The sequence below is a fragment of the Siniperca chuatsi genome, linkage group LG11 (genome assembly GCF_020085105.1).
Source record: "Siniperca chuatsi isolate FFG_IHB_CAS linkage group LG11, ASM2008510v1, whole genome shotgun sequence".
In the NCBI taxonomy this organism is placed as follows: Eukaryota; Metazoa; Chordata; class Actinopteri; order Centrarchiformes; family Sinipercidae; genus Siniperca; species Siniperca chuatsi.
The window spans coordinates 7927313-7953529 of record NC_058052.1 but is presented as its reverse complement, the minus strand read 5'-3'; the positions used below and the strand labels follow the sequence as shown (position 1 = coordinate 7953529).

The 26217-nt window shown below is 40.5% G+C and overlaps 1 protein-coding gene across 1 annotated transcript; it reads left to right on the top strand.

The window, feature by feature from the left end:
• Positions 1-873: 873 nt before the first annotated feature.
• vwc2 (von Willebrand factor C domain containing 2) lies at positions 874-23892 on the top strand. The gene is made up of 4 exons (XM_044215261.1): positions 874-1187; positions 9095-9824; positions 11233-11362; positions 22638-23892. The coding sequence occupies exons 2-4, from the start codon at positions 9174-9176 to the stop codon at positions 22787-22789; spliced, it is 933 nt and encodes a 310-aa protein (XP_044071196.1). The 5' UTR covers positions 874-1187; positions 9095-9173; the 3' UTR covers positions 22790-23892.
• The last annotated feature ends 2325 nt before the right edge of the window (positions 23893-26217 follow it).

Genomic DNA, 26217 nt, shown 5'->3' with positions numbered 1-26217 from the left:
AATACTTGCAAAACTCATGACATTTCCATCAGCCTCAGCTGTGCTTTGCGCTTAGTGCTAATTAGCAAATGTTAGCATGCTAACAGGCTAAAGTAAGAAGGTGAACCATGTTAGCATGGTGTTGTTAGCTTGTAGCTCAAAGCACAGCTGTGAAGAGCAGCCTCAGAGAGCTGCTAGCATGGCTATAGACTCTTTCTTCATCTTTATCTGCAAAGTAACTAGTAGGCCAGCTGTCAGATAAATGTAGCAAAGTAATAACTGCAATATTTCCCTTATTGGAGTAGAATGTGGCCGAAAAATCAAAAAATAAAGTAAAGTGCCTAACTGTAAAGGCTAGTAGCTACATGAGTATGCACAAGCTTAATTTCTACCACTGCATTTTTTCACGAGTACTTTTTTAAAGATGATTCCAGTATTTTTAGATTAAATATATTTAAAATGAACTACTATATGCCAGCAAAATAATACACAGATAAAAGTCTCCAGCATTTCTTGCTATGGTCCTGCATGGGATATATATTATTCAGGTATTACTGTACTGTGTGAATTGTGTGCATTTTTAATGCCCTCCTTGTAGGCCTATAATGTGTTAGTCTTTCTCATTCGGCAACAAATTACCCGGTGACCAAACAGTGTCACGGAAACGGCTTCCTAATTCGAGATAATTAAGTCAAGTCGTTAATCACAGCAGTATGTGAACCTCATGAACCGACCTGTGAAACGTCTGTTGGGCTCATTAATTGACTGCCTGTTGTTCCTGACTCATTTTAAACTGCGCCATCTAGTGGCCGCTCGGCTGAACGTGATGTCTGAACACCCCACCACCACCCCCCACCCCACCACCACCACCACCAGCACCTTTATTAAATTATTTATTTTTTGTCACCGTGAGAAATAAAGTGCCAGTGTAGAGCAGGGACAGCAGTAACTGCGCGGCGCTTGCAGCGGCGGATCGCCGGAGACGGAGCGCCTTCACTCACTGTGGCGATTAAAGTTGAGCGCGACACGCTGATGACCTGCGAGCATCCTCCGGGGAAACTGTGCATTTGACTGGCTTAACGAGCGTCAGTTTCCATCGCTTCACCACTGATCATTTGTTGCTGTCGTGGCTCCGCTGTCCAGCAGTCCGAAGGCTGTGTTTCAACCCAGCGGCGCAGACGGATACGGACAGACTCCGAGGATCACAGGTGAATTATATCAGTGCTGCTGTGTGGGGATGCAGCTTTTTAATTTATGCATGTTAGTCTAAGAGCCACGCTTAGATGCTCAGGTTCCACATCAACTTAGTTTACTGGGAATGAACTGCCCGGTGTTGCAATTGGTGTTTGTGTGCATTTTATGAAGATTTTTACTCTCTCGGGGTTACAGTCAAGCCACATTGCCTGCCTGGAAATTAAATAGCATCTATCACAAAAGGCTTTATATGCACATGAGCTTGATGGGGAACTCTTGTTCAAACCAGCGGAAAAGGCTGTCGCACCTGTAGAGGCTACATAGCTATCAGTGTAAGTGAACTGTGTTGGTGTTTTGTTGGAAATAGTACTGAGGCCGTTCTAAGAAACATCAGAAGGATTTCAGTGGCTGCACAAAGACTCTGCCTGCTGACACACTCCAGGATGCAACATCCAGTCAACACAGCCTAGAGTAGGCAGCAGAAACCCATAATGCAATGGAGTCATCATTTAATAAATTCATAGTGTCCAGCAAAGTAGGTGGTGGAAATGTCGTGAAAATCTATGCTTTCCTGAAAATATAGCTGCTTGTTTTTTTTGTTTTTTTTGCTGTTATGAACACTGAACTGCGATTTATTCACGTTTTTATTTAAATGTCACTACATCTCTGGGTGTGACACAGAAGAAAGTCAAAAATGCTGCTTCATCATCGTCATCATCTGAGTAATATATAAAAAAAATCACGCTGATTTACACTCTTCTGCTTAATACATTTCCTGCTTCAGACTTTTCCTGGCAGGCTTTGTCTATGAGCAAATTCTCACCTTGTTCCACTGCACATAATCTTAAGATAATATGACAGTTTTGCAAGGGCCGTTGGTTTTGCATTGCATGTTTAGGCAAACTTTCTTTTGATTTGGGTCACTCGGTAAGATTTACAGTCAGAGGATAAAATTCAATTAGGCAGCCCTGCAGCAATCTGTACTCACTGGCAGATGGCTTAATACTCTTGGATCCTGCCTTAGTGTCCCTTATTGCTCTAATTGGATTTCATCATTTCACACTGTTTATCTGTATAAAAATGAGTTTTAAAACGTGGCATCATTAATTCAATACTTTCTCAGCCCTGTCAGATCCAAGCCCACTAGCCACCACTGTCTAAACATTTCACATCTCGTCCCCCGTGATCTGCTTTGTCATAAATTGAAGTAGACCTCAAAGTAAATTGTTGCGTTCCCCATGTGCCATCGATGGCATGTTGGGACGTTGGAACAGTGTAAGTAGGAGAATCTGTAATGTGCAATAAATGAAGTGCACACATTGGCGAGGGCATATTGTCTGTCTGAGTTAATTCTAGCCCTGAGGAGATGGTTTTCCTCTCAATGACATCCAGTTTGATTTTACAGAGGGACATCGCAGGAGTTTTATTCTCCAAGACAATGTGAATGTGATGTTTGCTTGTTTTAGAGGTTCATTGTCAGACTTACACTGTGTACAATACCGGCCTTAAACACAAATCAAAACAAGAAAGGATGCTGTGAGCCTCATCACTGCTATATCACTTTCTCTGTTGCTATCGTTTTCTGTCACCATGAAGTTTTTTTCAGGCAGATCAGATTTGCATTTTTGCAAATATTCTTTTAAATACTGCTCACATTTATTAAGACCAAATGGTAATTAGACATAAACAAACAGACAAAAACATCTTAGCTAGTGTGTGGAAAATTCCTGGAGATGAGAGCGCTGCCTCAGTGCATTTGGCCCTATTTATAGCATTATTGTGTTTGTGAAACAGCTGTCAACCTCCCTGGAAGAATCCTTTCTGAGTGACATCAAAGAAGAAAGCAAGAGGCAGGTCAACCTTAACACAACTTAACCGCCACGCTTTGTGTTATCGAAAGCCTTGCCAATTCAATCTATATGAACAATAATATCAGTCAAGGTAGAGCTAATATTCCACTCCGAGCTCAGGTTGTTGTGTCAACACTTATGGGCCTTATTCGCCCTGCTGAGTAATGAAAATGACAATAATTTATGAGTCATAAATCAATGCGATGGTGAGCATCATTGAACCGTGAACTAACAGCCAGGTTGAATCCCTGCTTGATTAATCATTGTTGCTGCACCTCAGTTGTCAGACCGGCTATGTTCAATAGCCTGAGATGTAAACAGAACTTTGGCCTTTGACAGAGGGATTTATATCTACAGTGACAATAATGACTGAAGCTGCTCCTGGTGGCAAACACTGAGGCTAATACTGAGTTCATTCTCTCTAGTGCAGGAAGCCACTGCAACATTTAAATGTCAGTGGAAAGTGGAAACATCGTCAGTCCTCAAAAGTAATAGCACAGGGCATGGCAGCATTTAAATTTGCAATGTTAATAGGGGAGCAGAATAACAAAATGCAACTTTATTATTGTAAAATTAGCCATTTACATCAGATAATGATAATTTTCTGCTGCTGCATTGGAATTCCAAGGCAACATCTACTCTATATGCATTAATTGCTGTTAACTGTGTGCTGAAAATTAAGCTGTAGAGCTTTCTGAAGCCAGAATTGGAATATTTGAGGAAAAGGGAAGCATATTTTGAATGTATGGCAAAGTCAGGTCCTATTTTTATGAGGGTCTGGCCACTATGAGTCTTTGATAGCTGATGTGATTACCTCTATACACTGGAACTGGATTTTGTGTCAGCATTCAGTTTCTGCAGTAATTTTGACCTCATTTATACAAAAAAAAATCTATTTAGTGATTTCCCCAGAAATATGAATCTCCATTGAAACCCAGACTGATAAGTTTTTTGGGGGGATTGCTGCTTTTGAAGACAGAGTACAAATACGCAGTGGTAAAAAAATAAGCATGAAATTTAATTGCAGGTTTTACATACTGCTTATGTAGTTACAGACCAGAGTGCCCTACATTATATCTGAAATGACAGCATTGCCTAGCAAAGGTCTGGTATTTGCAGCATTAACCAATGTGTTTTGTTGTGGCTTTACTTCCTTGTTGTTTGGGGAGTACTTTTTTCCATTCAAATGTTTTTTCTTCTGACCTTATTAAAATCTAATATATAGAAAAGTATTGAAGTGGGAACTCTTCCCTTTGCCACAAACATGATGAAAGTGACAATGTAAGGAAAAGATCATAAAGAATTACACCAAAATAATGTTTTACATGGGCTATGCATGAACAAATGTATATTCCTTTCTTTGCCAAAAATCATTCATATACAAAGAAATATACAGTATGTTATCCTAGATAGTTTTTAAGACATTACAAGAGACATTACTTGTGTTTGGGGTCTAACTCCCTTAGTTAGACCTCTTATGAACAAACGATATAAAAAGTTCTGTCAACTCCAGTCCAGAAGTATAAAGCAGATAATATTTATTTAATCATGTGTTACAGCGTGAGTCTCTGAGACCCCAAACAGAAATAATGTGTCATTTTCTGTAGCAGACTTTTGGGAACATGTTATCAGTTCAAATTCAATTCTCATAGAATTTGGAAAGGTCTTGTGATCTTAAGTATGTTTTTTGGGCTGTTAAAGACCTGGAGACCCCAAACAGGAGGGACTGTGTGTACTCTGTTACTCTGAAATTCTAAATCTAGTTTATTTATTACTCGCTGACAGATTGCTGTCCTCAGTGATTCTGAGTTCTAATGATGCAATATTGTATTTCCTGATAATCGGCTTTCTCTGCTGGTGAGTTTCCAGCGGAGGCCTTCCTGCTGTTCGACCTGTCAGGCCTGAGGTTTGAACTGACAACTTTCACATCCCTGGTCTGAGTGCTGACTGACTGGAGCTGGCAGGCTCAAAGGTGGAGGATTAGAAACTCAGTTCATTTAAACTCTTGTACCATTCTGTCATTAAACTTTTATAATATGAGCAGAGATGTTTTACTGATATGTATATTTATGACTATATTTACTCCCGGGGTGTGTAGTTTGTTTGCCAGTTTGCACACACACACTACATCACTTCTCACAGCTTCTGCTTGCATCATTATTTATTAATCAAAAATCAATTAAAGAAACAACATTAGATTACAATTTAGCACAACAGCAAGGCTAAGTGGAGGTCTTGGTTTTATTGGAGTTATTATCATGCATGTTTAACCACGGGAGGCTTTCTGCCTGGTTCCCAAAACAGTTTTGAACCAACCCATTACAGTGCAATACAAACTGCATGTTGTCACATTTTAAAATTTACAAGAATTTGACTGAATTTTTGAATTGTTCTAATATATATTTCTTTTTTAATTGACCATTTTTGGCTTTTGGCTTGCTGTTTTAGCACTTTATGTCACTTGGTAATTGCTTGGACCACTTCAGTATTTGGAACCATGCAGAGTCCTGTCAGTTGCCGAACAGATGTGGAAACAGGGAAACCACATGGCCACATAGCTCTGTGCGGTTAAAAAAGATCACTGTTCTTCAAGACAAAAATATACAGCTAATTTTCCAGCGTTAATAACTGTTTGTTTTCCAAATATAATTATTTGGAGCTGACAAGTGTTAATTGGCGAGTTGTTTTTCCACTTCCAGAGCTGATTTTTTGCTCTGAAGTGGGTGTTCAAATGTGTCAGAAGTGCGAATGAATTCAGTGATGTTGGCTTATATAAACCCTGGTATGCTGCTGAATGATGACTGCAACCAGTAGTTAGTATAAGGCTTTACTGAGCATGGCCGTTTCAGGTCACACACCTGTGCAGAGTTTACGAGTCTGACTGTGGCATCACTTTGACTCTAGCAATGTTGGTAAAAGCAGCGATTTGCTACATCAGGTTCTGATCCTAAAAGAGACTTAACAGAACCATGGTTGCAGTTTATCACACATTATGCGTTCATTACACTCAAATTAATACTTATAATTTGTCTGTATAATAGTCCACAAGCTTCTACCCTATGTTGCAGAGATGTGTAGATACTGGATTGTATCTTCATACCAGTTCATAGTTGTGTTTTTTCCCCCAGCCAGAATATCTTTGCAAGTATTCAAGATAGAGCAGTGAAGCAAAAATGTGAATTCTCTGCAGGGCTGTGGGGCAAAGATAAATCCATGACCTTTCACCAAATGGCTTATATGCAATACTATAAATGTAAGAAAGTTTGCCATCACTTGAACCTGTGGAAAAAGTATCAACAAAGGCATCTTTAAAATGTTTAACAGTAGATACTATAGCAAAAAAGAACATATGTATGTTTCAATCCATCCTGTAAAATTCCATGACATTTGGCACACATTATGCTGTGTGGCTGAGAATGAATTAGACATTTAGAAAAGATGACATCTGTATTAAAGATGGCATTAGGATGTAATGAATGTAGCAAACAATATAATTTGCAGATCCAGAGAATCTTTATAAGGTTGTAAAGATGGGCTGAAAAAATATTAAAGGTTACGACTGCCTTTATTCTATATTTGTCTTATTGTCAACAAATGTCATGAAAAGACACAGTCTCTCAGTACTTTTTGATTTCTCTTCACTGTGTGGCACTCAGCCCCGAGCCCAGTCATTCCTGCTGAAGACGTAAAACCTTTAAAAATGGTCACAAATATAATAATAATGTAATAATAATGCGTTGTGTTGTGTTAGGTGGAGGGATAATGGAAGGGAGGCTTGAGTCTATTTGTGTGCTCATTGTCTGGATAGGAACAGAATATATGTACTGATCAGTACTACGGTTGGTTCACCACAGTCGGCTCAGAAAGACCCAGCACACAATAAAAGATCAACAAGTTAATTTAGCCAGCTAATGGCTAGCTAGCTTGTTTGCCGAGTGCACTATTTCATGTTGTATGTCCAAATTAGCTCTGCAAAATGCATTACATCCTTTGTAGTAGCATTTCAACAACGCTAACATGTTCACACAGGGGACCTTTTGACATGAATTTGCTACATTTGTGCTAAGCGCTGAGCTAAACAATCTACCTACCTGGTCATTAACTGGCAAAGTTACACACAGCCAACTGCGGCTTTTACATACAGAGGGAGGGAGTCCGTGAGCCACTAGACGGCACTACTGAATATAGCCTATGGCAAGTGGAATAACACACTGTATATGTGGAATTGACTCAAAATAAACTACAATGCTTGTGTTCATCGTAGTGAAGGAACATGTCAGCCAGTTTTTGAACAACAGTGGAGCTCTGTGGCACAGAGGAATATGCTAAATTAGACTTTGGATACACTTACACTTGTTAGTAGGATCAGTTTGTTGCTGGTTTTGGTCTTTTCATGTGATTTGTTGACAGTAAGAATAATAAAGATCTATCGCCAGCCTTTCCTTTAAGATACTGCGGTGCTTGGGCTAGTTTGTGCCCAGTTGACAACCAGCCTGAGGGCCACCCAGTGCTCAGTCCTGACGGAGAGCACGGCAGCAGCTGTATCAGTGTGACAGCTAGTAACAGCTGTTAAGGTGGAGAGATGAGGCTGAGAAAAGCCAAATGAGGTCCTTTTACTAATGAGACTTGGGCTCATCTCTCTCTCTCTCTCTCTCTCTCTCTCTCTCTCTCTCTCTCTCTCTCTCTCTCTCTCTCTGTCTCTCTCAGCTGCAGCAGCGTTATCGGTATGCACCTCGTTCTGCTTCCTCTCAATTCCACAGCAGCTCCAAGGATTCTGCCTCAAACATAGCAATTCAGCTAAAACAACGCTCAAATACCACTGGCGTGCCAGCAGTCACTTTCAGCCTTTTTCCCTCACAATGGATCAGAATTCATGAATATCAAAATGCATGACTTAAAACATATAGAGAGACTTCAGCTTCATAGTTGGAGTTGGATAGAATTAATGGCTGGCATTATCTCTGCTCTTTCTATGTATTACCACATACCTGAACGTATTTGCCTACGGCTTATTTAATGCTTAGTTTCTCTTCTCCTTATCGCTCTGTTAGAAATTAGCTGTGTTCAATGAGGTTGACAAATTAATCAATATGGTGAACTATTGTTAAACAAGCGCAGACAGGACTTTACAGTTAATTGTTGAGTCAGTCAATATGGAGTAATCTCACCTTTCAAAATAAGCTATAAATGTCAACATGAATACAGCCTGTTAAGTGGAGCTCGACGATGACGCTGAACATTTGGTGAGGAAATGAATGGAAGTAGGCCACCGAACGCAGCAAAGCATCATAGCAGGCATTTGAATTTCAAGACGCCGCAGTAAATCAAGTTGAGCAAGAGACAAAAAACAAAACATTGACTACAGCTTTTCAAAAATGTGCAGTCTCTGCAATTGATCCTGGGATTTCACTCGACTTGAGCTGTTGTGTATTGACTCCTCGCATTGCTGAAAACTGTAAAGAAAGTGAGGTGCTTTTACATTTGATTAAAACAAAACAATGAGATATTTAGTGGGCTCCTTTTAGAGAAAGTTTTGCAAAAGCTGGAGCAGATCTGGCTTTATTTTGAAATTGATATGGCTACTTCTGTCAGCTATAGTAAATTCATCTTTCCAGATTGGAATTATGTTCTATTTTCAAATCAATTTCTCCTTTTGTACAGTTGACTGTGAATCATTCAAAAAAAAAAAAAGAAGAAGCAGACATTGATCCCAATTCTTTGTTCCATAAGAGGGGCAGAAGTTTAAGAGTGTTTGATTCAGGTCCTTCTTTGGCCATTTTCTTCTTACTCTGTCACTGCTGGGGCCGATTGATGCAGGGAAGTGTTACAGTATGAAGCGCTATCGATTTCCTAACACGGCCCTATGAATACTGCCTGTCCTGATGATCCAATTCACTGATCCTACAGGCTTGCATCACACTCAGCAGGATGCTTGACATGATGGAGCAGTACTCTGAAATCGCCTGAATTTCTTGCACTGTTCTAGAGGCTGAATGAGACAAACCCCACACCTGGGATAAAAAGTGACAAAATACTGAGCACATAACCCCAGTTTAATTTTCTCTTTCCAGATGGACTGGCTCACACCTGAGATGTGAAGTGTGTTATGTGAGCCAAGGTGTTTTCCCACCTCGCTGGTGGTGGGGAGAGATGCTGCACTCCGTTGCCATGACAGCAGAAGTTCTCTTTGTTTTTGGGTTCCTGATGAGCGGCGCTCAGTGTAATCCTATAGCGACCTTACCAGTGAGCCGAGAACGTCTGGAAAGGGTTTTGACCCAAGCCAGGGAGGACAAACATCAGGACAAGCAGACCCCCGAGGAGCCGCTGGGATATGGGGTTCAGCAGCGGCCGGAGGAAATCAATGTCTTGGGCCCCAACAGGACTGCCGTGAGCCGTGCCAGGCCAAACCTCAGCTCCCAGACACAAGAATCTAAGAGTGGGAAGCCCCAGGAGCCGTGGAGCGAACAGGACAGCCTGAACCAAATAGACGAGGGCCCCACCAGTGACGTCACCCTCTCCTTGGACGCCATCGACGAGTACGCCTACCCAGACTACAGGGGGAAAGGCTGCATGGATGAGAGCGGCTTTGTGTTTGCCATCGGGGAGCAGTTCACCCCGGGCCCTTCAACATGCCCTTGCCTCTGCACAGACGAGGGCCCTCTGTGCACCAAGCCAGAATGTCCCAAGGTTCACCCTCGCTGCATTAAAGTGGACACTAGCCAATGCTGCCCGCAGTGCAAGGAGAAAAAGAACTACTGTGAGTTTCGGGGCAAGATCTATGCCTCTCTAGAAGAGTTTAAGGTGAGCCCATTAACTGTATTCACTCATTTTTGACATGCTCAGACAAAGAAGTGCTGACAGAACACTCCTTGCTGTTCAATGGAGTTTATCACAGGCTCTACACAGGAACTAGTTACCTTGCCTCGCAGCATGTAAGCGAGCAGGCAGGCAGATTTATAATGGCAAAGGTCAGCACTTGTCTTTTTTCTCACACAACGCCTGAATATTACCAGAGGCTGAATTTAGCAATGCAGCTTCAGCAGAGTGTTTCTATATTCGGTTTGTTGATACACATGATAGAATTACAGTTATAGTAATGTTACAACCCTGCAGAGCATGCTGTTGCATGTAGGTGTTTGTGAAGAGACACAGACATACACCAGAGAGATCTTCTGACACTTCTTTGAAAGGCTCAGGATTGCACCACAATCTTGGGGTTACGTCTCTTATGCGAGGTTACGTTTACCAGCTCCTAATACTTCTCTTTATTTTGGCGAGTGTCTCAGCGGGAGGTTAAGGCTAATATGGGATTTTCTTCCACTAACTCACGGTGTTACAGACAGCTCTGTGTCAAGTCTCTGCTGACAGAATCTACAGAAAGCTCTCATAAGCACCGTATGTCAGCCCTTTTGCTGTGTGGTGTGGAGGGGGGTGCTTTGAAACTAAGCAACAGGCAGGTTTTTATGCTTGATTGCTAAGTTCTGGGGCATTGTACTAAGTGCTGCCTCACTCCATTTTTCACAGTGGAGTGTCATGCGGAGGCACAAGCCTCTGCAATCTACAGCAATGCTGGTAGAATTAACCTTTGCGTTCTTGTTGAGACTAAAGGTGTATGGCTTTATACAAGCAGCTGCTAAATGAAGCCTTTCACAGTGAGTGCAGGAGCTGGTTCTAATTCAAACTATACACTTTATCAGTCCCAGCCTTTGTCCCACATTTGTTTTATTTCGAGAGGAACGCTTGGATAACCAAGTCATTTCTAATGTTTCTGTTCACGCACCAAGAAAATTTGAAGCATCTTTCTTTTGTTTCCCATTCCTATTGATTTCCCCATATCCCCTGACTGGATGGTGAAGTTCAATTCTCGACGCGGCTCTCCTTAAAATGAGGCATTCATTGGCAATGAAGTTGAGAAGGATGGGACTTCCCTATAGATGTAGCTTTATGACATTGAATGCACACTGTCTTAAACAAGCCAGACAGGCAGGCAGGAGTATTTTTGTGTGTGTGCATGTGTGTGTGTTTGAGAGACAGAGATAGCTGCAGAGAGACAGAACAGAGGAAAAAGGATGAGACATTGAGACAAACAAAAAGAGCCAGAGACACAAAAAGTGAGAAATTAATTAAGAGGAGAAGACTCGTGTGTATGTGTGTCTGTGTGTGAACTGTTTTTAAGGGTGTTAATTACTGTTTTGTCTCTGCTATGCAGGTGTCTCCATGTGAGAAGTGCCGATGTGAGCCAAGTGGGGAGGTGTTGTGCTCTGTGGCAGCCTGCCCTCAGACTGAGTGTGTGGACCCGGAGTACGAGCCGGATCAGTGCTGTCCCATCTGCAAGAGTGGTGAGTGGAGACGATTTCCTTCAACAACACTGTGGTGAACACTTTATTCCAGTACAACCAGTCTCCTAGTGGTGGCTGCTGGGTAACTCCACTAGAGCAGCCTAGTGTCATATGTTTTTGCTCAAGGGCACCTCAACCGGAATTACTAGGGCAAGGTAGCACAACGCTCATTCTGCTGACACAAAGCACGCAGCATGCTGCACTGCAGTGTTTGCAGTCTCTTGCCATATCAAATTGCATAGTTGAAGTACTGAGCTCTATGTCAATGAAGTCACACCAAAAATGTGGTTAATCAGTTCTGAGTTGTGGCCTGTTTCTGAGTAAAACATTTGCTCGTGTGTCATTTTCAATCTTAATTTAATATAATTACTTAGTGTATCTAATGTAGGCTGCGGCATATGTTCCAAATCTGTCGCTGCTGTCTGGTCCAGAGATTTGAGGTCCGCTTGCAGTTTTCGCTGCTCGGGGTTGTAAGTTTATGATCCTGTTGGTTTGAGAGCTTTGGCCCGTCTGAGAAGAAGGAATTCTGCAGCTCAGAGTCGATTATCTGAAGTTGTTTCGGATGATTCCAGACAGCATGTCCTAGATTATGTCCCCTTGTTTTCTTGGTGTGACTCTAATGCAACATGGCAATGTCAGCAACATTGCTTCCTTCAGCAAAAAGAATGATGACTTGCGATATGTATCTCTGACTTGGAATCTTAAAGTGGCGCGGGCTGTCTGCTATAAACAAGAGCAAGCAATCTGCATGAAGAAAAAATCCCTTTGATAAAAACAAAATACCCAATACGTTCCACATAAAAATGCTTCGTCTGTATGAGTCACTTATTAGACGATAGTACTGCTAATACCATTTTTGAGTAAAACTGCAAGCAAGGTATTTTGGTTTTCAAGCTGTGTGTTGAAACATTGAGCATTTACACATTAAACGATAAATACAAGAGAACTAGAAATAACAGTGTGCAAGTGAAATTACAAAAACACCTGTCTTGCCTAGAGGTTTATCCTCAAAAGAGACATGCAAAAAAACGTATCAAGAAGTTAATTTAACTGGATGAAATAAACTAAATGTCCACAAAACGCCTTATTCAGCATATGACTACCACCTACTTAGTTCATTATAAATGCATACAGAATATCATATTAGGATAATTTATTTATCATTTCAGACTCATAGAACATTATAGACATAACATTTGCATGTAATGAATGTTCGTGACAGTCAAATTAAAAGCCTGTCTCACAACCTCCAAAGATAACGAGTTGAAAACATTGGTAGTCATGGAGCGTTACTCATTCTATTAATATTTGCCTGCTGTAATCTTGGGGAATACATGTTGGTCCTTTGTTCCCATTTTTTTTGTGTGCTGTTAACCTACTTTTTATATATGCACATATTGATCATGCTGAGAGTGCTTTGTGCAAAGTTTGGGCAGTGCTCCATATTTTCCCCAGTGAAATGCCCAGTGGATTTGCTGGGTTGCAGTCGCAGGCACATCAGTCTAGGAGACAGATGTAGATACAGCACAGTATGTGCAGAGATGTGACAGACTGAAGAGAGCGTGCATCTGTTTTCAAAAGTCCCAGCAAATCCACGGGCTCATTCAGCCGATAAGGATTTTCAGTTCTAAGATGGCATCAGTCCCTATTACCATAAGATTACCACACATTACCATTCAATAAACAGAACTCACAATGTCTAAGACGCCAAGTTACCTAACCACAACTAACACTGTCACAGTTTGAATTAGAAATACTTGGATTACTTTAGTCCTTTGGGATTCTGTGGTTAAAGGGGCACTACAGATTTTACACATTAAGAGCAGCTTACTCAGCATGAGGAGTACTACTCAGCCTGGGAAATAAATAAATAATGGTTGTTGATGTCTTCTGTGCCTCTGGACGGAGCTTTCCGAAACCTGTGCTATAAACTGGGGATGTGTAGTTTAAAATATGTGGGCTTTCACCAGGCAGAGTGTTTAACACAGTTGTGAAGTGGGAGTAGCTGCTGGTTCTGGAAGTATTGTAACCAGTGTAAATTCCCATTTCAAACTGTTCTTTTAATTATATCCTCAATGTTCCTCAACATAGAAACGCAGGAGAATAATTTAACAGTGCTATAGGTTTATGTTATGGCCATCAGTTTGAAGTATTTTGTCTTTGTTTCTGAGAAATTATGTTTGGCATGGCGGACGGCTCTATATACTACAATACCCATGAGCTTTGGCCAACGTTGCTGTGGTGAAAAGGCCAGGCAGAGGCGTGAATCAGAGCGACACTGCATGGGGCCATAGTTGCTGAATTAATTCAAAATTGGCCACAAATCTAATTGTATTGTCAGTTTTCTTAACAGCGTAATCTTTAGCTTTCTTTTTCTTTTTTTTCCCCCTTTTCAAATTTTATTCTTTATTCTTTAGCTTTCTTGTCCTTGGGAGTTGTAGCTGAATTCTTACACAGGTTGTATCTTTGATTTTCTATCAAAGAACCAGATATTTCTAACATAGTCTGTTCTCTTTTGATGATTCAACCAGGAGCGTGTCATGTCCATCCAAGCCACCTGTCAGTCACCAAACATTGCTTTTTTTTCCGCAGAACCAGGAGTGCCCGAAATAGCTCCTCTCAATTTGCAACTCAAAGACACTATTGAGTTGCTTTATGGGAATTGTAGGCTGCAGTGTTTTTAGAGCTTGAACGATATGGGGACTAACTGTCAGGATTTCTTGGCCTCTGCTGCTTCGAGTTTGGCCATTTTAGACCCCCAAATTTATGGAAGGGAAATGCTAAATCGCTGGAGTGCCCCTTTAACCTGGTCATATTATTTTCTATCACACATACACCCGTATAACACTTTGCTAAAATTAGAATTCTGTTCCTCTTCATGCAACCTCTGTCAGCTCGGTCCCACACTCTTTTAGAGTAATCTACAGGAGCACAATGGCATTTATGAAGATGCAGAAATAGCCTTTGGCAGCATTTACGCCTCATTTGTGCAGCAGTCAGGCTACAGTGTTTTTAAAGCTGCAGCAGGTGAGATTTTTATGCTAAAAATAAATATATTCTTAAGTTTGTGCCAATCATTTAGACTTCCTTTCTCATTTATATGCCTCCTGCTGATTTTCACACATATTCAGGATAGCTGTGAATATCAGAGCTCAAACTGTTAATTAAGCAGAGTTAAGTATCTGTATCAGTATGTGCTTAACAACCTCTTATTGGACAGAGAATATTTCTGGCTCTGATTTGATGAACGGAGCTGGTGGGGTTGTCGCCGTGTAAACAGGGGGTGTAAACACTCTCTGCAATCACTGAACATCTTTGTGAGTGTCAGACTCTGCACACTGCCGGTCACCTTCCACCTCCTGGAGAAAATGGAGGTCTCTGTCAGGGAATAATCCATCAAAAACATGCCGCTTTGAAGACTTAATTGTCACACGCTTTCATTTGCATTTGCAGTTCATTTCACGCTAGACATGACACCAGAAAGTAAACATAATAAACATGTTAAAAAATGAACTACCTAGGGGATAACTTGTTAAAATAATTGGACGATACATTAATCGGACGTAAACAGAAGTAAATGAGACATCACTCTAAATGACACCACTGATCTTCCTTCAGCTCGTATCAATATCAAAACGATTATACATCGAATTTCACTTTGTCTTTTATTCATGATGCTTCTTTGCCAGGTATTACAGACGCCGTGATTTAAATGATGAGGATCATTGATTGTCAGCTCCCATCTCGCCACTGTTGATCATGCAGCGCTCAATACCAGACAGCGCCGCAGTGGTAGTTCCGTGATGAAATACTGATGATGTGAAAAAAGGTTACTGGAGGTCGTCAGAGAGTTCCCGCTCAGGTGGTGTTGTTTGTCTCGTCTACAGATGTTGTTTGAAACGTAGACAGATGTGAAGACCTCCCAGGAACTCTGATGCATTCGAAGCATCACATCAAAGCTCAGCTCATTAATAGGAAAGAATTAAATCCTCAACCAGATGTGTAATGCCACCAAAAAGGAAAGAAAACTAGACTCGAAGAGTTTGAGTGTGCATGTAAAAGTATAAAAAGCACAGACAAGGAGAGAAAATGGAACAAATGAGGTGAAAGATTGAAACATCAGGTCTGTAAAGCGATTCTCATGGTTTCTCATTCAACAAGTCATCTCTGCTGTCTTTTACCCTAATTTCCAAGCTAACAGCCCTTCTCCTCTTTACCATTTCCCTCACTATTGATATAAATCACAATGAAGTATTTCAATGTTTGATAAGTTCATCAAATATGCACAGGCATTATCTTGGCCTTTTCAGGCATGCAAAATCAAAGCTTATGGCAGAGCACCCTGTCTCAGATGTGTTATTCAGCCTGTATGCGAGGAGACACTTGGGGAAGAGCCAGGGGAGGAAGATGAAAGTGAGAGGTATCGCTAACATCCACCGCAGACAGTTGTTCATGAATATCAAAGAACAGCTGTGAATGGAGGCAGGTTCTCATCATTTTTTACTCATTATCTCAAAGTACTGGAACACATTGCAATTAAATGGTTTCATACCCTCTAAAGTTTGTGACTATCATTCACTCGCCGCCATAAAGTTTAATTAAACAATATTGATTTTTGCAAAGAACATCTAGTCAATACAAGTCAAAGAGGGAAAACATGTTCCCTATACTTTAGTAATTTTTTCCTGCTTGAAGTGTTTTTTTTAATTTTTTCACAACATATAGGTGTAAAAGACATGGAAGTGTTGGTTGTAAATTCTAAGCCAAGTGTTTTCTCTCTTGCAGCATCTGCTTTTGACGAATGCTTAGGGGGAAAAAAATCAGTGCAGCAGAAGCCTCTCTCCTCGGCACCTCGGCCGTGGCTCCCTCCCTTGTCCTTTGCTCTTGCAGGGTATCGCCTTGGCAACGCATGAGGAAACAAGTGGTGCTCTTCAAGACTCAGACATTAGGGTCAACACTAATCTGGGGGGGATGTGATAAACAGTCTGAACCCGAGCCAAAATCACTTCAAATAGAGCAACACGAGACATGGTAGCCTGGTTGCCAAAGGGATAGAGACTCATTTAAATTAAGAGAGGCATGATTCATAGAGAGCTTTTTAAGATGTGTGTGTGTGTTTTTAAAAGAATACTGAAAACACACGAGTGAAAGGGTAGTTGTTTATATGGATGTGTAATCGTGTGGCATGTCCATTTGAAGCCGCCTCCATCTCATCCTGACAACACAGACAAGGAATAGCGTAGCAAACAGAGCTGGTCAATAAATGCAAAAATGAATGCTCCTTTGTAATTGAGTGTTCCCATAGTGACTGTTGCTACGCCTGTCAAGTGTTCCGGTCTCACATGGCAAATATGTAGTTTACAGTAGTAACGGTGGAAAATTAACAGTAAACTTTGACGTATCTTCGATGTCACACAGAAGTTAACAAAAATTTGTTATCATTTCGCTGGCAAACCTGGCCTCGCCCAACCCAGCATGGAGATCTGATGATCTGCATATTTGATTTGGCTTCCTGACGCAACCCTCCCCAGTTATCCGGGCTTCAGACCGGCAATTAGGAATGCTGGGGTTCAGTGTCTTGCCCAAGGACACTTCGACATGTGGAAAGAAAGAGGTGGGGCTCGCCAACCCTGTGATCAATAGCCGACCTGCTGAGCCACAGCTGTCTCTATGTAGCTAGCTAGCGTTAACATAATGCTGAAGCTGTTGGATGAACAATCCGTCTCCAGCTGACTTTCTAATGTTTCCAGGTGATTAATTTTAAACCTGTAAATGAGTCTTAGATATGCACATGATGGGTACATACATGATATAATACTAAAAAACTGAGGCTAAAGCCGCATGTCCCAAGTGAAAAGTCTGCATCCTCTCCAGCTGATGATCCATAGAAAACATGAAGATAAAGGTGCAGCGTTATTCGTGTACCATACGGGCTAGTTAGCCCTAGTGTTATAGTACAGTATTACAAATACAAAATGTAATAAAAATGTTATTTGTTCTAAGATTATGCTTCAATGTTCAAACAGTATGCTTTACTTTTACTTTAACATGTGGAGAAATCCAAAGCTTGACAGGCCTGTTGTGCCTGCTAAGCTATGATTGGACAATTGCTGTTTTGGGGGCAGGGTTTAGTGAACACTTAATTAACAGTAAAATTATTGTTTCTTTTTAAAATATTGAGTTACTTCAGTAAACAACAAACATAATGATGACCAGTAATGAATTCAGAATGAGGTTTCTGGTGTTACATATTACACAATGACTGTTGGCCATGATGTAATCAGGAATAATAAGTAAAGTGTACACTGATTGCATTTTATATATAGCCTACTGGAAAGGGAAAGTAGGACATTTTGCATCATCTAATAAAGTCAGGTTCGAATTATGTTGTTCCCCATTTTTCACCTTTTGGTTTAATTCTTTCATCACACAGCAGTATTTTATTATCTATAGGCCATTTTCCATTACTGGACTTCAGAGTTATGATTACAATAGAGAGATGTCACTATAATGAAGGTAATGGTAAGTCACATTATGTCTTAATGCTGGGTCACTGAGTGGTCTGCTGCTTTTAGGTGTGATTTTCTATATTTTCCTCTGAATAAAAGTCAGTGTTAATGTGACTTCCAAATACATTTTTTACAATACAAAAATGGAGAGTAACAAAGCTAAACAAAAAGATCTTCTAGATTGACATCAAAGCTGTTTTTGAGGTTTGAGTAAATGAAGGTCTCCCCGTAAAGTCTGTCACCTGGACACCGCTGTGATGGCTGGCGAGGGTTTGTGGCTCTGTTTCTGTGAAGGACATCGATCGTGACAGTCGTTCTACTTGTGTGCAGCTGGGTTGTTCAGCCACAAAGATTATCAGTGGGCACAGTAGCTGGAGACAACATATGCAAACAAACATTCACATGAGGTGGCACTTCCATAAAACTCACTGTCAGCAGCTTTAATGCGAAGCTCATATTTATAAGTCGGAATCCATTTCATGCAGCATCATAGAAAGAAATAATTCATATTGTTGTTAAATCATAGTCTCTCCTTGCAAAGTTTTCCCACTTACTGTCTTTACAAAGCAAGGTCATTTTTATGCTGTATTTATAATGCAAATGTACTCAAGAAATGCATTAAGATGAGTGATTTCTGCTTTTCTTCTCTTTCCATTACCTTATAATAGAGTGCTGTAGGTTTTTAACATTTCAGAATTAAGGGGTGTGATGAGCAGGATGTGTCCTCGTTTCCCTGTCCATTATCTGGTGCTGCTACCGAGCCAAAAGCCACAGGTGCTAATGGCTATCTTTTTCACACGCTGCTCATGCCAACTTCTAACATGCTGTAGTGACAGTTTGGGTCCAACTGTTCATGCACATGCACAGTCCATTTGTCTCTTCCTCTTCGGGTGTCGTTGAAAAGCTCTTGTGAAGCCTGATGTGCCCATAAAAATCTCTTTCTGCCACAGAGAGTGAGAGATAGAGAAAGAAAGGGAGGGATGGAGAGACGGGGGATATGTTATATTAATGAAGTAATGACAAAAAGGTGGGTGTTATATGAATGACAGAATAATAGGGTGCGAGCAATGAGTAAGCTACAGCGGTGCTGAGTCCATGCATTAATTAACACAAATGAATGTCATGCAACTGTGAATGACTGGCTGACAGGCTGTGGTTTAATCCCAGCTCCAGGAGGAAGTACTTTTGGTTTATTTTGTAAAGTGCATGATTATTTTTCGCACTTTTCTCTCTTAGGATATCCTTGACATATGCATCTTTTATTCGAGACACTGTGTTCTAAATGCTGCTAATGATGATGAATCAGTAGCGACAGCAGACTGGGCCACAGGATGAGTTGTTATTCAGGCAGGGTGTGTGCGTGTTCATCTGAAGACTTATAAATGTGTTAGGGTTGACATTTTGACAGGCCTCGGCAAACTGTTCACATTGATTGATGTGCCAGCACGCTCCTCCTGGGTGCTGACGTCCAATGAAATGCGATGGCTGCAGCTGAAAGACTCCCCATTTATCAGCATCTTAATTATACAACAGAGTGGCTCAAGACCTTGTTAGTCTAAGGGAAATAGCCAAATAGCCATTGTTATGCTATACCTGATGTTGTGGAAGCAATTCCCATAGTGTTTATATTTTGCCGTGCGGCTTGAGAGATAATGGGTGATTTATGTGCACTTTTTTCGAGCCACTGGTTGAGGACAGAGGCACTTTTCAGTAGACAAAAGCCTTCCCATCACACCTAGTACTAAAGAAGGTACTGCTGTAGGTGATACAAGAAGGGCATTTATTTTTGGTATTGTGGGCTTGGCAAGTGGATTTTTTTGTAGCCTACACACAATGTTGGTAGATAGAAGGCAGCACCAAAATAGGGCTCAGTTCTTAACAAATACTGCCTTCAACATCAAAATTTCCATTAGTGAGATCCAATTTCCTGCAAAATAATAAAAAAAGAACAGTCCCTTGGGGTGCACTTCAGAACTATATTAAAGCACTGCGTAACAGTGCTTAATTTGGTTTTTATGCACAATTCCAACCTTGAAGTTACATATGGAGAAAGGCCGCCTTCAGCATTTATGCTTTACTTGTGGCGTAGCCAGTGTGAAACAAAATACCACTGAATATCTCTCATGTGCACATCTAAAAGTGAATCAAATTTGTGGAACCCCCCCTCCCAAAAAAAAAAAACTTGTGTTAAATGTCTCAATCCCAGAACAAGACAGTGGAAAAGATAACTGTTTGAATCTGGTCCTAAATAACTTAATCACTGTCATCCCAGGATGCATCTCTTTCCTGGTGAAAATGCTCCTCTGCATCAACCATAAGTGGTCACTCAGTGGTCTGAAGAGCATGTTAATGATGGCCAATGGAAAAGCTATTATGATAAGATACAAACACAATTGATGATTCATGGCAGATTGGGGGGTAGGGGGGGTCAGAGGCACTCCAGTGAAAACTCATATTCATTATGTTAAATGTGATAAGCATTGGTTTCATTCTGAATTAAATCCTATCAGAAATGGCCATTGACACCAGCAGAAGCGTGTTCATAAATCTTGATGCTTGTATCCATGTTTTTTTCTGTGCCTCTTATAACACTATTTTGGGAAACAATCAATGAAAGCCCAGATGTGAGAGCCCATTTTCCACTGAGAGAAATGAAATGAAGGGCAGCGCATTTGGTCTCCTGTGTTCATTCTCTTCTTTGACTGACTGCATTCAAGTTTGCTGGGATATCAAAAAACTATCTTAAAGAAACCAGATACCAGATGACTACGTAACTGCACTGAACTCGATATGGAAATTTGGTCATTGCAACAGACATGGCATCTAAAAGTAGCAGTCAAACAATAACTTAAGACCTGTCCTGCTTTCGAACTAGCTTGTGTCCCACTGGCCTTCGTTCCACAATGTATTTTCGTATAGAGGGTTTTCTTTCATCAGACTTTGTGGAAAGCTGAAATATGTGGCTGGGTAATTCTGCTCATGTTCTCGTGCCTATATATGCTCATATATCTAAATTAATATCTGTCCTAGCTATAAAGATTTGAGCACTTCCTCAAAGCATTGACCTAGCCTACTTCAGCTTGAGTCCTATACTTACTAAAATAGCAACATATTTATAACATTTATATGTTTTTTGGAAACACCAATAAAAGAAACTACAAAATGCAACGTGTAACGACGGCTACAAGAACTGTAGCCTTAATGGGGTTCTGTGTAATGACAGTAGCCAGAGCCAAATAACCCTAGTTGCTGAGCACTGAGAACTGAGATATGGTAATTCTAGACCGCACAAGTCAGTAGAAAAGGGCACTAATCCTTTTAACATTAGCTTGTGTCCTCAGTTGGCACCCAGCTACCTGTAATTAGCAAGAAAAACTCGTTATCAGTAATGTCACTTACACAGCAATCCCCAATGCTGACGATAGCTAATGTTAGCCACCATAAGCTAATGGTCATACCAGACCAAGTAGTAGCAAAAACCCAACAAGTGTATAATTGGTCTATAGGGTGTGTTTTATTATTTATGGACTCAACTTTTTGTTTTTAAGAGAAAGAAAGTGTTTTTTCAAGTGTTACATAGCCTCAGTTTATCTCAACTAGCTAGCTGCCTCCAATCTGTGCGTTGACATTTGTTCATATATTTTAGGACTCAATATGTTGGTTGTGGCACACGTCATGAAGTGCACATAAAGGAAAAAGTGTCCCCCAGCATCTAGTGAGCAATATGTTGGGGTCAACTCATTGATTCGCAGCCTACTTATCCTGATATTTAATGTCACTTACCTAATTTATCAACAAAAGGCCAAGCAAGATTTTCTATTAACAGAACTTCAGAATTTGTTTGTTGTATTTCATAATTCACCTGCGTCCAGACAGACAAGTGTGTTCCCACTCATTCTCCTCTTAAAATAACAGGTTAAAGAGATTTTTCAAAGGGGTTTATGTTCTCAGCAATGTTTTTTTCCCTAGGTCAAATGCTCAATGTATGTTTCCCTGGGTCAATATGTTGAAATCAGCCACCTACAGCTTATAGCCAACTGATGTTATACTCCTTGAAACCCATGCCCTCAAGTTTGCAGGCAAGACAGTGTTCTTGACTTTAGACATTGATATCTCCACAGTAGCTGAACGGATTGTTACCATTCAAACTGCATTTGAAACGTCCATCTCCTTTCGTTCTTTTTCAATTTGAACTGTGAAGATGCCCTTACCAATCTCTTACCCTTGGGAACATAGGACCCTGGCCTAGAGATGAGCAACTGTGAATTCATGGAATTTCAAAGTGATTGGGAGCAGCACAAAGGATTGTGACTTTGAATAGTGTGCACAGTCCTTAAACTGCATTTTTACACATTGAACAGTGTCCTTGGTGGGTCTAGTAGCAGAAAAATAATACAGACTCTGGATGCGACCTCAATGACCCAGGTATTTTTTCTACACCAACACAAGGATGATTTTTCTGGTCTCTGCATCTGTACGCAACAATTCGAACAATAAAACATTAACTGACCTATCATCCACTTTCTGTTCATTTAGTTTGACCAGAGCACAGTTCCCAAAGCTTATTAAATCACAGGAGCAAAGCAAATCATCTATTTTCTGTGTTCAGAGTCTGACCTCGATAATGTGACATGGTGCTGACAACACAAAAGAAACTTATTAAAAATGTATAAAGCCAATTTGAAATTCCATTTATTTTGAAACATAGTATAAGGCCTATTTTCTCTTTTGCTCTACTTTCCCTGTTTTTCTCGTACCACCTATAGGGCCAAATTGCTACGCAGACACAGCAGTGATACCGGCCGGCCGAGAGGTGAAGATCGATCAGTGTACAATCTGCTACTGCACATACGAGGAAGGCACATGGCAGATTGAGCGTCAGGCCACCTGCAGTAAGAACGAGTGCCAGCGGAGCTAGAGACTGGCACAGCAAGAGGGGACACTGGCACGCAACACCAGCGCCAACCCGCATGTAAACTCTCAGCCTTTCACCCAGTCTACCGGACTTCAGGGTCGGACAGCAGCCCTCAAGCATTTCAGCATTTATAGTCACTCCTGTATTACTGGAAAAAAAAAATGCTTTTATGAAAGTTTATAATCCACACACAGAATATCTATTTATCTATGTATTAAATTATTTATGAACATACACAAATATAGGAGTCGTTAATGCTGAACTAGTGGGAAAATATTTTTTTAGCCTCTGTATTTTATTAAGCAATGTATTGGACCAGAGGTCAATAAAACAACAGAATGTATAGAACACACACAGCTGTCTTTGGAGGTGAAAACCTCAATGTCTCGACATGTGGTGTCATCCGAACAATCCTGACACCTGTCCCTCTACCACCAAAGTGCAGACTAGACTATGTTCAATCCATTTAAGAATAATGGGTAAAGATTTGCTGTGTAGGACGATTAATTGAAGAATTAAAAACAACAACAAGAAAACAGAAGGAAATTCAAGAGGACTTGACTGTTTCCTGATTTCTTTAAATTTTTTTGGATGTTAAAATGTGTATTGATTTGAAAGTGCTTTTTTGTATTTCTCTTGGTACCGTGTGTTCATGTTTCAAATAAATGCCAATCTGTGCTCTGTAAATGTTCAAATGGTACTTTTTAGCTGTAGGTCTTCATGTCGAGTCTTTGCTGAAAGGATTTTGTCATTTACAAACTTCCTGTTGAACAAAATGTTCACAATTTCACTTTAACAAATGATACTGAGATGGAATGATCAACCCAATTTCTTCACAGGTAACCTTTGAATGTGACAAACTTGAACAAATCCACGCTTTAGATGTCGACATTCTTCTGTTTTTGAGTACCAGGATGAGAACTGTTTGTGTGAAAGCTGCAGGTAAATATTTAATGAGTTGTTATGTTATTTAGTAATGCTGTGGTTTCATTTTCAATAGCTATAAGCATCACAATATAAACAAGAGAGGTTGGAAACAAGAATACAGACTCTCCACAGTTGCCTCTGGATTTTCAACTTAATAAAGGCCAGACTGGACACTCCAATGTCATTGATCCCAATTTGCTTCCAAAATTAGGAAACTGAAAGGTCCTTTGACTTGCAGCATATTTTTTTCTTGTCTTCATCTTCAGTTTGAGGATGAGGAGTAATGAATGCATGTATCTGGCAGAGCCATTGACCAATAGATCAAAACGATGATTAATAATTTAAGTCCAGGTTATGAGCACTGAAGGGCAGGCTGTGACAAATGGATGCCGATGTTGTGTTTCTGTTTTTTCCTGTTATCTTTTGCATTTGCAGTGCGGCACTCTCTGTGTCACCCTTTGCGATGTGCTGGCCACACCACAGAACTCTTTGATCAAGAGGTTGCCAGACAACGATGTTGCATCTCCAGCAGTGAGACGTGCCTGTCAGCCAGCCGGCAGGATTGAGTTAAATAAGCCTAAATGCATGTACATGCTACGTGCCAGGCTTCTCTCAGAGCAGCAGGAGTTCGGTGGAACAGATCTATTAAGGTTTTCTGGCCAGCCTTAACTCCTCTGTTTCCATGACTGTAAGGGTCCTCTCAAACCAAACTCATCCATTCAAGGAAAACAAGACCTGTGCTTGTGCATACAAGTGGTAAATGATTGTGGGATTTTTCTTTCCTATCCACCAATCCTCCCTTATAATATGAAGAGCTCATGTTTATGTGCCTTGCCCCCCCCCCCAAGATTTATAATACTTCCTATGTCTAATTTCCCAAGCAGCTTTCCTGCTGTGTATCAGCCAGTGAAGTAATGACTGACCAGGGATGTTATCAGTCACCCATATCTGATATGTCCAGGTCATTAACATCCACAATTGGCTTTAGATCAGTTCATATTCCTGCAGTTCTGTGTATGATAGAATAGAAGAAAGTCATGATTAAGACTGCCTATAAAGCCTACTCATCAGAAACGAGTCTGGGTCTTTTACTTTGAAATAAAATTCCCAGAGTAATACGCATCTAAACTCCTTCAAAGACAGGCCATTAATTGGACACATCTGCTGGAGAGACCCATAAGAGATTAGCCCGGTCTCCCCAATGCTGTAACTAAGTAATTAGGCTTCTGCCCTGTTCTGGACAATGCACACCACTGCACTGAGAGGAGATGTGTTCATATTACAGTAGGTGATGAAATTCATTATTCATTTATAGCAATCGGCCAGCTCTGTAATTTGAAATTAAAGCATCATAAGTTTTGAGAAACCCACAGCTCTGGTCAACAAAAGAAAGTTGAAAGCTTCATCAGCATGCGGTTTCACAACAAGACTTTTAGTAAAATATAAAGGCATTAAATCAGATGTCCTCCAGAAATACTGGCTCTTGATAAAGGATTGTGAAATACACTCAAATATCAAATGACACAACTGAGCTCCTGCTTATTCTACACCTGGTTTATGATTTTAAGCTTGAAGAAAAAAATCCTGTAGTGTAGTAATTTACACTGTGTAAAATAAGTTAAGAGATAATGTTTAATCTTTGTAAAATGCCATTAACTCTTAAACGCTTACCTTGTCATATTCCTTCATTTTGTTCAGTTAAACCTTGAACTATTTCTTTTTAGCCATGCTCGTTGCATGGCTCTATGAATGGCAATGTCGGCCAGCAAATACCAGTTTGATATAGCCTCTCGTATGCTGAGCAATTTGGTGATGTTTGCTAGGTTAACAGCAAATTAAAAATAAAAGAAACTTACTGCAGTTAGCTGTACTATTAAATGTCCCCTTTGCTGGTTGTGCTCAAAGTTATATACGTCCGTTATATACTGTTATACGCTAAACTAAGGGATATACATGATGACTGTCTATCAAAAAAAAAAAAAGATTTATCTGGGTCGTTTGACTTCAAGTCCTTTATAGAATCTGGATTTTTCAAAACCATTTGAAACTAATCTTTTAAGTTAAAAGGAAACTTTTTGTGGGTTCCTGTTCAGGATGTTAACAGTATCTACAATTCAACCTGTGTGCTGACACCTCCTTTGAGACAGGTGGGAGCTTAAGAATGGTAAGTGAAACGAATTTTAAGTCAAAATAAACGTTTTGCATTTTTGTATTGTGGCAAGCTGCTTAAATTACAATTACAATTATGTGTTTTCACAGGGATGCCAGAATCCACCTCCAGCCAGTGCCACACCTTAATGTCCACCACCACCTGTGAGAAATGGTACGTCATGGGGATTACAAGGGCCCATACTCACCTTTCTTCACCTACTGGCTGCACTGAGGAGAAAGCATCAGTCTGAGTTACTGTGTCAAAATTAGCTCTATGGTCATTGTTGAGGCCATGTTTGTAAGTATTTTTGAATGGGATTGTATTACACTGTATGTTGTTATTTTGACCACAA

What these genes read in the sequence shown, in the direction of transcription:
- vwc2 (XM_044215261.1), top strand. Translation starts at nt 9,174, where the DNA reads ATGCTGCACTCCGTTGCCATGACAGCAGAAGTTCTCTTTGTTTTTGGG. An exon ending in CCTCTCTAGAAGAGTTTAAG is followed by an intron (nt 9,825 to 11,232) that starts GTGAGCCCATTA and finishes TCTGCTATGCAG; the next exon opens with GTGTCTCCATGTGAGAAGTG. An exon ending in CTGTCCCATCTGCAAGAGTG is followed by an intron (nt 11,363 to 22,637) that starts GTGAGTGGAGAC and finishes TACCACCTATAG; the next exon opens with GGCCAAATTGCTACGCAGAC.